The following is a 14,844-nucleotide window of genomic DNA, read 5'->3' as shown; positions in this document are numbered from 1 at the left end:
GTTAGCAATGTGCTTTCTCTGTTCTTGTTTTAGTGGGTGTTTTTTACAAAGCTCAGCACTGTAAGGCCCAAACCCAGCGATATGAGATGTCACTGGTAATTCCTCCTCCTCAACAAACATCCTCTGCGCTTGCGCCTACAGATGGGCATAAACGGTTTAATGTGATGGTTTAGCACACAGACATATCGATGTGCATAACTGACACTTCTCTGTGTTGTAGGTTATAGGTGTCTCGAAATGTCAGAGTTGCTGTCAGAGTTGTGTTTTCCCTACAGTTCTTTGGTTTGAGTATCTCCTGTGAAAATCAGTGTTCTTTTGTAGTCCATCCCTCATGAGCAGGCCAAACCCATCAGAAACAATCTCATCCATTTTCAGGCTATGCCACAGGGGCAGGAATCCTTTTGTTATTCCGTATGATTTGGTTTCCATCTGCCCTGCTGGCTGCAGAACTGCTTTCAACTGCAATCTCCTATGCCCTTTTCTTTGCATTTCTGTGCACCACATTTCTAGGAGACAATAAGTGAGGCATGGAGCCATGGAATCACAAAATGGTTTGGGTTTGTTGGGACCTTAAAGCTGATCCAGTTCCAGCACCTGGCATGGGCAGAGACACCCTCCACTACCCCAGGTTGCTTGGAGCCCCATCCAGCCTGACCTTGGACACTTCCAGGGATGGGGCAGCCACAGCTTCTCTGGGAACCTGTGCCAGGGCCTCACCACCCTTATAGGAAAGAATTTTTTCCCGATATCCCATCTAAACCCACTTTCTTTCGATTTGAAGCCGTTCCCCTCGTCCTGTCACTACACGCCCATGTCGCGGGGGAAGCGTGCGGTGCCGCGCTGGTTACTGAGGCAGAATCTGCGCTCTGCATGAGGGAATGGGTGCTTCTGCCCCAAACCGCTCAGAGCGAGACCCCTCCGGGGACGCAATTCCCTCACTCCGACCCCCCGCTCCCGTCCCGGAATATCACCGAGCCCGGCCCCACAGCGCACTACAGCTCCCGGCGTGCCCCGCGCCGCCCCACACAGGCCTTGCTGGCGCTACCTGCGCAGGGCACGCCGGGAGCTGTAGTACCGGAGCTTGTCCATACGTCACGTCCGACCGGCGCTTCCGGGAGGGCATTCCCCGTCATCGCGAGCCGGGCTGCTTTCAAACCGGCCAATCAGAACCTTGCTTTGGCTCGAACTGGCCAATGGCAGGGCGCGGCCGCGGGAAATTTAAATGCCGCGTGGGGCGGCCGTGGGCAGTGGCAGCGTGCGGCAGCAGCGGAGCGACCGGCGGCGGCTCCGGTCGAGGTGCGGGGCCGGGGCGGCGGGGACGCGGGGCCTGCGCTGCCCTTTTGGAAAAAGCCGTGCTCTGCCTGCAATCCTGCCGGGGCCTCTCTCGGGAACCTCCTGCTTCTCCGCGGTCTGCACTGCGGCTGGCAGGGCTGGTGTATCCCAGCGCGGGTTGGCGCTCCGCCGGAGCTGTGGCCGAAGCGAAGCCGGTTCTTATGCTGGGGGTGGCCGAGGTGCAGGGGTTTTCTTCGTTACCCGTGTAGCCGTTGTTATGTGCTGCTGGCTGCACCCGCTCTGCAAACGTTCCTCTGGATCCTTCCCATTGCGAGAGCTCGCTGTTCTCGTCCAAAAAGGTCGGGGTGGGGCTGGGTGGGATCCTGTGCAGCACAGGTATGTGATAGTGAAAATAGTATTTAACAGCATGGGTGTGTTGTCTGTGGAAAGGAAAATCTATGTTGCTCCTGAAAATAATAACTAATAGTATTTGGTTTAAAGTTTCTTAAAATCGCGTGACTGTGTCTTCTGCTTTTGTGTTGATGCTAGAGCTTGTTGTAACATCTGGCTCTTTAAAGAGCCAGCAGTTGATCAAGTCACATGTTGTTATAGTATTAATACAATCAAGTGCCTCTTATTCTTGAGTATGGATCCAATTTTTAAAATTTAACTTTGCGGAGTAATCTCGCCTTTACTCTGTTTTCAGGCTTGTTTTTATCTGTCCCGCTCGAAACTCTAAAAAGCAAGATGTCTACTAATGAGAATACACCATCGGCTCGATTGAATAGATTCAAGAACAAAGGAAAGGACAGCACAGTGAGTACTCTGGTGCAATTAGTACTTTATCCAGCCGTTGTCTCTTTAAATCTAAGTTTCTAAGTTTTGAAAGCCAAGAACTTACTCTGAGTGTTTTTCCTGCAGGAAATGAGAAGGAGGCGAATCGAAGTCAATGTGGAGCTGAGGAAAGCTAAGAAAGATGATCAGATGCTTAAAAGAAGAAATGTGAGCACTTTACCAGACGATGCTACTTCTCCCCTTCAGGAAAACAAAGGCAACCAGGTAAGTGGGTCCTCAGAACACTTGTAGGGTGTTACCCTCTAAGGTCCTGCAGCCAGGCCAGCATGAGCCCTTCTCCAGGGCAGGACAGCACTGCTACCATCTGCATTGTCAGCTCAGGCCTGTGTTATCACCTCTAATGGACAGCACTCTTACACACAACTGGGCATGCCTTAAGATTTAGCCTTCATATTTTTCAGATTCTGTAGTGTGTAACTCTGAGCTTCTTATTACAGAATCACAGAATAATGAGGCTGGGGGAGACCTCTAAGATCATCCAGTCCAACCTATGCCCTAACATACCTCAACTAAACTATAGCACCAAGTGCCATGTCCAGTCTTTTTTTAAACACATCCAGAGATGGTGATTCTACCACCTCCCTGGGAAGAGCATTCCAGTATTTTATTATTCTTTTGGTGAAAAATTTTTTCCTAATATCCAACCTATACCTTCCCTGAGGTATCTTGAGACTGTGTCCTCTGGTTCTGTCTGTGCTGCCCCGTGGAAGAGGCCCCACCTGTCTACAGCCTCCCTTCAGGAAGTTATAGAGAGCAATAAGGGCACCTCTGAGCCTCCTCAAAGGGGAGGCTTAAGTGTTAGCAAGTTCTCTTCACAGGGTAGGCAGACAAAACAATCCTTTTCCAGCTTGGTCAAGGACAACTATTTCAACCTCCAGGCCCAAAAAGTATAAACAATGGTGAATTGATGAGAGAAGAATAAAGAGGATGGAACATCATAACCTAAAGCTATAACCAGACAATTAACTCCAATATGCAAATGAACCAAAACTTAAAAAAGTGTCAGACCTTGTTACCATTTGTGGTTGTGACCATGGTCCATTTTGTGACCATTTTGGTTCATCTTTGATGTAGTCCTGGCCAGGCTCTTGTACTGCCCAAGGTGTATCCATTGAGGCCTTTTAATAAATACCTACTTTATTCTTTAACTCTGTCTGGCCTCTCTTCCATGTTAGTCTTCTCAAAGCATCACTGGCTGCAGCTACATTTTAAGCCTAGCATGACTGGTATGAAGCACTTGGTTAAAAAAGCTTTCAGCAGTTCAGGTAACTGCAGATGCAGCTGTAGCTGCTGAGGTTTTAGAATACCTCATGGTACTAAGGGCAGTGGCTGTAAATTGGGGCCTTTTCATGGTATTGTGTAAGAGCTCTCTGTGGTCAGGAATGCCCAACAGGCCCAGTGAAGCACTCGTGTCGTGTTTTCTTGTACAGGTTTTGGCACACTGGTCAGTGGAAGAAATAGTCAAAGGAGTTAATAGTAATAACATGGAGCTTCAGCTACAGGCTACTCAAGCTGCCAGGTAAGCACTTCAGAGGAAACTAGCTCAGCTGTGCAAGCCAGTAACTAGATAAGGTGAGAGAATTGACTTATAAGCCTAAGTGGCTGCTTATGTCTTTCTTATCAGGCAGTGTTTCAATAAACACCATCTCATATACCATGTTGAGTTACCCATAACTTAGGCATAGTTTTATTCAAACCATGTGGCTTTTGAATATTTAAAGTGCCTGAATATTTTAGTAGGAAGAAGTAATTTGCTCTAGTGGTGGCAAATTTAATAGCAGTCACCTTAGATTTGAAGGAGTAATTATAGTAAACCCTTTATTATAGCAAAGTAGGGCACCTTTAAACTGTGTTAACACTCGAGTCTGATATGTAGGAGTGTGGCAATCCACCTTAGAATAATGTGAACAGTAAGATGACTGGGGTTTGAAGTCTGCTGAGTTTGTTTCTTCTTCCCAATCTAAAAGATCCTTTAATAGGCTTGCATATTGCTGCAGTGCTGCTTCTGGCAGTCACTGAGCTCTCTGCTGAGAAGCCTCCAGCAGTTCAGATGTGTAATGACTCCTGCAAGTCTGTTTTACTTCAGAGGCTGAACAGAACCTCTCCCATAGTGCAGACATGCCAAACCCAGCATTAGCAGAGGCCTAGGAAGGCAGTGTTGAGCTTGTCTGCATTTCTCTTTCATGCTGTGTTGTGTTGCCTTCTCTGCATGTTAAGGCAATGCTAAACTTTTTACCTATGGTGCTTTTAAGACTTGAATTTGTTGTTCAGATGTCTGCAGGCAAAAATAATGCTTCCTGTTTGCCTTCCTCCTTAGGAAACTCCTCTCAAGAGAGAAACAACCCCCAATAGACAACATCATTCGGGCTGGTTTGATTCCCAAGTTCGTCTCGTTCCTGGGCAGAGCAGACTGCAGCCCCATCCAGTTTGAATCTGCCTGGGCACTCACCAACATCGCCTCTGGCACGTCAGAGCAAACCAGGGCAGTGGTGGATGGAGGGGCAATCCCAGCCTTCATTTCCCTGCTAGCCTCTCCACACACTCACATCAGTGAGCAGGCTGTGTGGGCCTTGGGGAATATTGCAGGTATGTCCCTGTGCTGCACAGCTCTCATTATCCTCCTGACAGGAGGTTCTAGTCAGGTGGGGCTGGGCTCTTTCTCCAGGCAGCACTGACAGAACCAGAGGACACAGTCTCAAGCTGCACCAAGGGAAATATAGGTTGGCTGTTAGGAAAAAGTTTTTTACAGAAAGTTCTGGAATGGTCTGCCTGGAGAGGTGGTGGAGTCACCATCCCTGAATGTGTTTTAAAAAAGACTGAATATGGCACTGGATGCCATGGTTTTGTTGAGGTATTAGGGCATGGGCTGGACTTGACCTTTAAGGTCTCTTCTCACCCGGTGATTCTGTGAATTCTGGAATTCAGACCTGTCCCCTTGTCTGAGGTGGGAGGGCATCACTGACATCACTCTTGCTGTGCCATGCCCTGTGCTGAGCTGCTTGGGAACTCTGCCCCAGTGGTTTTCCAGTCATGACATGCCCTGCATTGCAGAGCTAGCTGCAGGAAACTTTGTCTTCAGAGCTCATGCAACGCCTGGCCCAGCCTGTGGGCAGTATTGTGGGCACTGCTTCCAGATTTCAGCTTTGATGGATCTCTAATCATGCTACAACACAAACCTTTTTCAGACATCACAGTGTTTTTGTGACTCAGCAATGTGCTCTGTTCTGTGTGTTGACTAAAAGGGGGAAGGCAGGAAGCAGTGACTCAAATAATTCTGTATGTGATGGCCAATATTCCTTGCTTGCTAATAGGTATTGGTACACTGAAGTTTCTCATGCTTCCCTCTGGATTACTTGATCAGCCAGTGTTGGACCCAGTCTTTAAAAATTGGTCAAAATAAATAATATAATTAAATATTGTACCTGCTGTATTATGGTGTCCAGTGGCTGAGCCCTAGAGAACAGTGAATCTTCACACAGAGAATGTTATCTTGTTTAAAAGCCTTGTTTGATTGGGGTTTTCTTAATGTTTGTCCTTAGACTTTTAAAATCAATTATAAGGTATTTATTATACCCTGCAATTGAATTCTCAGTCAAACTCTGACATGCCATCAGCCTTATTCTGTAGTGCCCAGTCATTCAGCTGATGATTATACTGCATTTCAAGTCCCATATTGTGGGAATAGCTCTGTTCTAGTGTAGGGCTTGGATTTGTCTCCAAAGAAACATGCAAGACCGTGCATGGTTATGAACTATACAGCTTTAGGAAAAGCTGCACAGAAAACACTCTGCATTACATTACCTCTTCTTCTAACACAAAAGGTGAAGCTCAGTGGCTTGATTGAACATGCTTGTCATGTGACTGAACCATGGCACTAGTCCTTCTGTCCTCTCATTCCTTCTGATTTTATCCAGCCTTTCTTAAGGACTAGAACAATTAATCCTCTAACACACAGTGGTTCTGTGTACACATATTCCTTTTTTCCTGGTCTTCATCTGGCTTTTTTTCTTGTTTCTTTGCAGGGGATGGTTCTGCCTACAGAGACCTGGTTATTAAATATGGTGCAATCGAGCCTCTGCTGAGTCTCCTCGCTGTTCCTGACCTCTCTTCCCTGGCTGTAAGTGTGCAGAGTGATTCAAGTTACAATTACTGAGTAGAGCCTAGCTGAATTATTGCTAACCGTTTATTCTTTGTTATTAACCATTGCAGTCTGGATATCTGCGCAATGTTACGTGGACCCTCTCGAACCTGTGTCGCAACAAGAACCCCGCCCCTCCCATCGAAGCCATCCAGCAGATCCTCCCGACCCTTGTGCGCCTCCTGCACCACGATGACCCCGAGGTGTTGGCAGACACATGCTGGGCAATTTCCTACCTCACAGATGGTTCCAATGACAGGATAGAAGTTGTTGTGAAAACTGGATTGGTGCCCCAACTTGTGAGACTCCTGGGATGTAGTGACCTGCCAATAATGGTAAGGGATTGGATATGCAGCTATTGTGCAGCTCTAGCCATGATTCAAATCAAGCAAGTGAAGGACAGTAGTGTCCATTGAACTGAATTGCTCCTTTCATACATGAGTCAGGTGCCTGTTCTAATTTTTGTCAAGTGAGACATCAGTTTCTCTCCTGCCTGGGTGCTGTCCTGAATGAGACAGTCCTCATCATCAGCAGCCTATCAAGCTGCTTTATTTAATCATTGAATTTACTTCACAGGCCAGCACAGCAGTCAACATTCACGAAGCTTGCCTTTCAATTGCTGTTTCAGATCCAAATTCTAGGGACAGTGTTCACAAGTGTGCTCTGTACACACTATAATTAGAGCATAATGAAACTGCATTAGTATTTAGCAGGTAGTTTCCCTAAGCTCTGTCATGGGTGGTTGTTTGCAGCCTGACCTTGGGAGGTGTGCAGTCTGTGCATGCAGACAGACGTGAGTGTCTGCCTGTGGAATGCTAACAAGAAGCACAAACCCCACTTGTACATGGCAGGTCATGCTGTTAACTGGGAAGGTTAGAGTGGGTGGCCATCAAGTATAGCTATGTTTGCTATAATCTAATCTGGTTTTGAACAATTTTCCTAAGTATTCCATTCATCTTTGTTTCAGACTCCTTCACTAAGAGCCATAGGAAATATTGTCACTGGTACTGATGAGCAGACACAGGTTGTTATTGACTCAGGAGCTCTGGCTGTCTTTCCAAGTCTCCTTTCCCATCACAAAAACAACATTCAGAAAGAAGCAGCCTGGACAATGTCCAACATCACTGCTGGGCGTCAGGATCAGATCCAGCGAGTTGTAGACCACGGTCTCGTGCCTTATCTCATTGCTATTCTGAGGAAGGTAAACAAAGCCTATATTTACCATGTTGAGCCTTTTCCTATTGCTTCTCTGTGTTCAAACACTCTGCTTTTACCTTCACAGGGGGATTTCAAGTCTCAGAAGGAAGCTGTGTGGGCTGTGACGAACTACACAAGTGGTGGAACAATTGACCAGATAGTGTACCTTGTTCAGGCTGGTGTTCTTGAACCCCTGCTGAATCTTCTCTCAACTAAAGACAGCAAAACTGTGCTCGTTATCCTGGATGCAGTTTCCAACATCTTCTTGGTATGTGGGTGCAGTTATACTTGATTACTGTCCATGTTGTTGCTAAAGGCTCTCCAGTAGCTGCTGCTGTGTATCTTTCCAGAGGTAATTCCACACTTTTCCTGTTGCAGGCTGCTGAGAAGATTAATGAGACTGAAAAGCTTTGCCTCATGATTGAGGAGTGTGGGGGTCTAGACAGAATTGAAGCTCTCCAGTCCCATGAAAACGAGCAAGTGTACAGAGCCTCATCCTCCATCATTGAGAAATACTTTTCAGCAGAAGTAAGTGGCTTCAGGGGTTTCTTTCACTTTTATTTTCTATTCCAGCACTGACTAGTAGATTCAAATGCCACTGCTATTCCAACCTTCTTCTTTTCTTTCCTTCTAGGAAGAGGAAGACCAAAATGTTGTACCAGACTCTACTGCTGACAGCTACACTTTCCAAATCCAGGACAGTACCCCAAATTCTTTTAACTTCTAGGTCTTGCATATACTGCAGCCACCTACAAGTGGTTTAGCACACAAATGACTGCCACCTCTTTGTCTTAATAGGTCCTCCTGCCTTTACTGGTTTTTCTGTGTTCTGTAGCACTTTGTCCAACTGAAACATACTTGAACAGTTCCAACTCTATATGTATTTGTGAATTTTTAAATGTAAACCTCATTCTTTGAGATGTACTTGTAAATACTTCCTGTTTCTGTCCTTGTCTGGGAAAAGAGAGCATGTGAGCAATTCAGGCCTCTCACAGAGCATTGAGCCACTGCTCTGCAGGCCTCCCCACAGCCTCTTACCTTCTACACTACCTGTTGCAGTGATAAATACACTGAACAGGCTTTTAAGGAAGACTTACTTGAACTTCAATAAAGTGTTGTCAGTACATCAAATTGAACTGTGTCAAAATTTAACTTGCTCTCTTAAAAGCTGACTGATGGGATAAGGAAAATTTAGACAAAAGTAGTTAATGACATGAAGGTAGGTGCAAAACCATGAAAGATTCATTGCTGAAGATGGTGAATTTAAAGCAGCTTGGTCACCCCAAGCTCTGATTTCTGCATGCAGCAGCCTTCTATTACAGGACCAAGGAACTGCTGCTTCTCTCCAGGAACTTCCTATAGAAATCTGATTCATCTTGCCCTGTGTGTGCATAGCCTCTTGGAGAAATATTTAAAGACTAGTAGTGCTATTTAACTGTAAGTAGTGGTTTGGAGGAGAGGTAAGTACAGCAGTTAACCTGTTCCATACATGTTCAGGTACCCTTTTGATAGAGCATAGGAAATGCTTTGAAGCAGTTGCCTGCCCCTGAGAGCAAAAATGAAGGCTTTGTCTTGGAATCAGCTGTCCCTTTATTTCTAAAGTCATTACTTACAGGAACCCATTTTGTCCCTCAAAGGGGTTGTGCAGGATGGAGTTTGCAGGGGGAAGAGTATTGCATGGAAGAAGAGCTGTAGTTCTGTTTTCCATCTTTTTTGGAAAACCTTGGATTGAGCTATTTAACTTAAACCTCCCAGGAGTCAAATGTGCTGGAATAACTACATTGTCTCAGCTTACTGAGTGTCTCCAGCTCCAATGATGCTGTAGGAGAGGTCAGAGTTCAGGGCTAGATGTTTAATAAACATGATCTAATTGGACCACAGTGTGTTACTTTTTATTAATAAAAGTAGGGGAGGAAATTCTGATATGTAGGCAATTCTCCCAGAGTTCCCATTAGCTTTGCTTCCACCTTTATGGATGGAGAGGAATAAAAAACTCAAACAAATACAAAACAAAACCAAAACACAAAAAAAGCCCTTTATTCTGCTAGGTGAACCTGATAGAATCTGGTATTGTCTCCTGTATTAGTCACCTTTTGTATGCTTCCAACTTTATTTTGAAGTGCAGAGGTGTAGAAAAGTGGATTTGGGTGTAACTCCTTGGCAATCCATGAAGATCAGGTGTGCTTCATGAAGAATTCACTCTTGTGTGCTGCTAACATAGATCTCTTTAAGTGTGTTCTTGCTAATGTAGATGATGTCACTCCTGCTTTCATTGGTGTGGGGCAGGTCTGCTGCTCCCTGTCCCACACTTGCTGGCAGATGGTTCCTTCCCTGACTGAGGCTGGTGCTGACATCCATCCCTGGGACCAGTCTGGAGCTTGGCTATTGCTGGATTGTGATGAAGTTACAAAGGGCAGCAGATAATTTGTCTCTATCTACAGTCCTATACATCTCATTAGCAACAACAGTGTGTTGTGCAGAGCAATCTGTGAGTCACTGCCATAATGATTGTCCTGCTGGGCCAATGGAGCTGTGGGAGTTCCTGCATCCAGCTCAGAACGTGGCCCTGGTGACACATTGCTGTCACTGGTGCACCAGCAGGGCTCACAGATTCTACCTGTCACAAAGGCTTGTAAAAGCCACACCATCCTGAACTGATTCATCATGACCTTCATACTTTGGCCTGCACCACTTTAACTGTTTTCTTTAACTCCAAAAAAGCTGTAGCAGGTACTGAACCTTTCAGTGGTGTCTCTAAAGGGGCTGAGCTGTGCCTGTGCTCTGTTCCAGCCCTGCCTGCCCCTGGACAGGAGGCTGAGGCTGCAGGTGGCACCCAGGGCCCATGGAGGGCAGTGCCACCACAGGTCCCACAGCACAGCACCCCTGGGACCAGAGTCAGGTGCTGCACAGGGGAAAGCACCAGCCTTGCAATGCTGGATCTTTACTCCTCTGGGGGGAAAAGCAACCAACCAGGGCATTGATGCACCTGCAGTGAAACCTCCTGTGTCCTTTGTTGTCAAACACCCACCCTTGACCTAAAAGCATCAGTTAGAAAATCATGATTTTCTATGTGATTGTAGAGACTGAAAGAATTGACCTTTATGGTGGTGTTTGCAGGGCTCCCAGGACCAGGGAAGAGATGAGGATCTGACTCCATGTTTCAGAAGGCTGATTTATTATTTTATGATCTATATTATATTAAAACTATACTAAAAGAATAGAAGAAAGAAAGGATTTCATCAGAAGGCTAGCTAAGAATAGAAAAAGAATTATAACAAAGGTTTGTGACTGAGACAGTATGGACAGCTGGACTGTGATTGGCCATTAATTAGAAACAACCACATGGCCCAATCCCAGATGCACCTGTTGCATTTCACAGCAGCAGATAATCATTGTTTACATTTTATTCCTGAGGCCTCTCAGCTTCTCAGGAGAATAAATCCTAAGGAAAGTATTTTCATAGAACACGTCTGTGACAAAGCTCTGCGAAACAATGATGCAAAGCCAGCGTTAATGAAGGAATCATTCCCTTCCCGGATTTTTGTCTGGGGTTCGCGGGGTTTGTGGCGCTGCGGGGCCGCCAGGGGGCGCTGCCCGAGGCGGGATGGTCCCGGCGGAGCGCTCAGGTGGGATCTGCTCCATTTCCCAATAAAATCCTCCGAGCTCTGGCTCCGGGGCGCTCCGTGGGGTTACTCAGAGCATCCGTGCGCTAACTCACAAGTGCCATATTCGGTATTTAACCTGGCTAAAGATACAACCTTTTAAAAACCCCTTTAAAACCAAAGCCCTGTTACGTCACAACACAACTCCTTTAATTGCTCTTTAGCATTTGCAAAGCAAGTAATTTGGCTTTTGTGTCTCTGTATAGTAAATGCAGAACACTGTTCAATAGTGTTCTCTCGGTTTCTTTTTTTCTGAATTACTTGTTTCAGATTTATCCAATATATTGAGTTAATAATAGAACACTGCAAAATCTTTAGGTACCTGACAGCTCAGTGGCTTAATTATTAACTTTCTGGGGCCAGAGACTGTTTTTATCCAAGAAAAATGTGTCCAGCCTATCCACCAGTGAGCCCTGTTGGCAGCATGTATTTCCACAAACAACAATCTACAATGATTATGAGTAAGTGACTGGGGTGAGTCACTCCTTATTCTAAGAAAATGCAAACTATTTCTGAGGTTAGGATCACAGTCACCCATGAGGATATGTCTCTGCTTCAAAAAAGTGGTAGGAGCAAAAAAGAAGAGGAGAAATGTTATTGCCCCTGTTTTTTAAGTTTGTTTGGTTTGGTTTTTTTGGAGGGGTGGGGGGGGGGTTAGTGCATGGCCCAGTCAAATTTAAGAGCTTGTCCTCTTTATGTGTCAAATGCCTCATTCAGGACGAGGGCTGGAATCAATGTCTGGTGGCCTGTGTGTCAGTCTGCCAACTCCTCTGTGCTGAGAGCAACAATAACAGACCCCTGCTGACATCAACTGGCTTGGAATGCAGTTGTTGCTAATGCTGTTTTATCTGTGGAGTGATGGCAAGATTGCAGTCTGAGATCTCAGAAACGTAACTGCCTCTGAAATTCTGATGGCAGCAGATGCTGCCTGGCTGATTGTTCCATTTGCTGTTCCCCAAGGTGCCAGGCTCTGCAGGAGAGCTGGGACTTTGCAGGCATGCAGTTCTGTTCACTTTCCCCTGCAGGAAAAGCAGCTTAAACTGTGGGAAAGTTAGGAATGGTTAAACCAGTAGAAATCTATTTTTTCTTTTCCTGTGAATTAGACTGAACTATTCTCTTAAGCAAAGCTGCTTCCTGCTACTCTATCCAGAATGATTTAAATTGCACAGAACCACAGTAGTGTATCAGCAGCAAGAAGCAGCTGTGGTTCTGCAGGAAAAGGAATTCACTACCCAACAATATTTCACAGATCTCTTCTGTTTCTAAATCTATTTTACAGCAGAGCAAACTGAGACACAAGAAAGTTATCCACAGCCATTCAGAAAGCTGCTGGCAGAACTCACCTGGAGCCTGGGAATCCTGATGTCTGTCCCTGCAGTTAACCCATGGCACCTCTGGTCACTGTTATCCTCTTGCTGAATATGGGATTATCCCAGGAGTATGGAAGCTCTGTTTTGATAAGGTATGATGCAGATTTAAGTACAGATCTAAACTTTGGGAAGTGTGTAAATTCGGGAAGAGGCACTGTTAGTCAAAACAGAAGTAATTAATGAAGGTTAATTGTGTTTAGTTATATTTGACCCAAAGAGGAAAATGTCACTACTTTCACTTAAAACCTAACAGGAAGCACATTAACCCTTTGGCCTTCAGAGGAACATTAGGAAGAAAGGCTAAGAGGGAATTAGGGTGGGAGGGGTGCACTCCCTGAAACTGGAAATTTCAGGAAAATCCATTCACAAGAGGATTCCTGCTCTGAGTGTGCAGAGCTGTCCCTTGTGTTTGTAGAGCACTTTCTGCTCACTGATCCAGGCAATGGCACTGACATGAGGAGGGCAGAAACTCAGCCTGTGGACAGCTGAGGGAGAATTGATTTGCTGTGAGTTTCGTAGCACTTCCTATGGATGAAGGGTCACTGGATTGCAGTCCTGCTGCTGATGCAGAGCTCTGGCTGCCTCACTCTGGCTCCAGGAAATGGACGCTCTTCCACAGCAGCCAGGAGACTTCAGGAGTTTTCAGGAGATTTCAGGAGATTTCATGGAACAGCCATGGCCCCTCTGCAGGCTGCAGTTCACCCACTGCCCTGGGAGTGCCATCAGTGGGAGGGAAGTGACATTGGGATTTAAAGGGACCAGGAGGGGAGAGAAAAAACAAAGCAGGATGGAGAAAAATCCTGTTAGTTCTTACCAAGCACAACTTGCTTGACCACGTTAAAGTGTTGTGCTGATCATTTGAATAAAACAATGGGCCTGCTCCAGAAGTGATGTGTAAATCATGTACCAGGAACAGAGTTTCAATTGACTGACACACTGGAAGCAAAATCAATGGCACTGACTTCACTGTGGGGGAGTTTGGATCACAACTACACTGCCTCTTTTGTTGAGCTTGTAATGAGGAATCGTTCTCCTTTATTTCATATCTTTCTCAATTTGCATTGCAATGTGGAATGAAAATCATGGGGTCATCTTTTGAAGGTCTTTTTTTTCAACATATATAGAAATCATGGGGTCATACACACATTTCTATATTAATATATATAAAATAGTGGAAAGCTGCCTAATTTTTTCTCTGTAACACATTGCTTTGTGTGCAGCTTCACAGTGGTAAAATAGCTGTGCCACCAGGAGTATTAATAATGCTCTGTGGGCATATGGAAGATTGGAGGTACAAAGTTATCAGAAAATCCTCAGTAATCTCCAAAGCACATTTCCACCATCCCAATCACTTCATTTTTACCCACTATATGAAACAGATGTAAAAATAGCTCTTTCATCAGTGGATTGCTCCACATATTTGGGCTGCAGAGGCTCAGTTCTGTTCAAAGCAATGCTGTGAAATTGTGTGCAGAATGTGCTGTTAATCAGAAGCAGCAATTTAATGTTACGTATCCATTTCTCCTCCCACCTCCAATCCCCTTCCCAATTCTGAGCAGGAAACGACACTTGGATGGAGCTCAGCACACTGAATTTCTGGAGAGACTCTCTAGGAATGAGGAGGGACTTGAATTCTCTCCATATGTCATTTCCTTTCCCCTAATGGCTAAAAAAACCCAATTGCTGCAGTTCATATAACATATAAGAGAGAGAACATGACCAATCTGGGGAAACAAGGGCAGGGGGATGGGACAGGCAGGACAGCCACATTCCACTAATGAAGAACTGCTTTGCAAACCTGACTTGAATGGAGCAGGAATTTTTCATCTGTGTACAAATACTGGTTTATGTAGCTCCTTAAACTGGAGCTATTACCCCATCTGTACTGAAGTGTGTATCAACACCTGCAGTCTGGGGCCAGACAGGGATTAGGGAAGGAAAATGTAAGCAGAGGGGGAGTGGAACAGCTCTGCAAGATGTAAACTAACTCAGAAAGGCAAAACAGAGGGGATTGAGGGAGACTGGCAATGGGGACCTAATAATTTTTAATAAATCCAATTTTAATAGCAAATGATCTTAAAAATTACTTAAGAAAAATCAGAGTAGCCCACTCCTGCAGCTTTTTCCAAACTGTCTTTAAAAACTTTTCTGTTCAGTACAACCAAGAGCTCATGCAGATATCCTGCCCTGCTGCAGGACACAAAATCTGATCTGCTGTATTGCAAACCGGATTTGCAGCTGTCAACAGAATTCAGTGTGCTGTAGTTACAAACAGAAAAAAGCAACCCAGGAATAAACATGACATAAAAAAACCCCAACAGAAACCACTTTAACTGAAGGGTAAGCTTAC

The 14,844-nt window shown here is 45.3% G+C and overlaps 1 protein-coding gene across 1 annotated transcript; it reads left to right on the top strand.

Annotated features, from left to right (window-relative positions):
- Positions 1–1,242: 1,242 nt before the first annotated feature.
- Positions 1,243–8,583, top strand: KPNA2 (karyopherin subunit alpha 2). The gene is made up of 11 exons (XM_063175493.1): positions 1,243–1,296; positions 1,979–2,088; positions 2,194–2,331; positions 3,558–3,646; positions 4,445–4,713; positions 6,150–6,244; positions 6,337–6,600; positions 7,233–7,466; positions 7,548–7,730; positions 7,841–7,990; positions 8,097–8,583. The coding sequence occupies exons 2-11, from the start codon at positions 2,020–2,022 to the stop codon at positions 8,187–8,189; spliced, it is 1,584 nt and encodes a 527-aa protein (XP_063031563.1). The 5' UTR covers positions 1,243–1,296; positions 1,979–2,019; the 3' UTR covers positions 8,190–8,583.
- Positions 8,584–14,844: the final 6,261 nt, after the last annotated feature.

The sequence above is a fragment of the Melospiza melodia genome, chromosome 24, assembly GCF_035770615.1.
Source record: "Melospiza melodia melodia isolate bMelMel2 chromosome 24, bMelMel2.pri, whole genome shotgun sequence".
In the NCBI taxonomy this organism is placed as follows: Eukaryota; Metazoa; Chordata; class Aves; order Passeriformes; family Passerellidae; genus Melospiza; species Melospiza melodia.
This window is presented reverse-complemented; position numbering and strand designations above follow the sequence as displayed.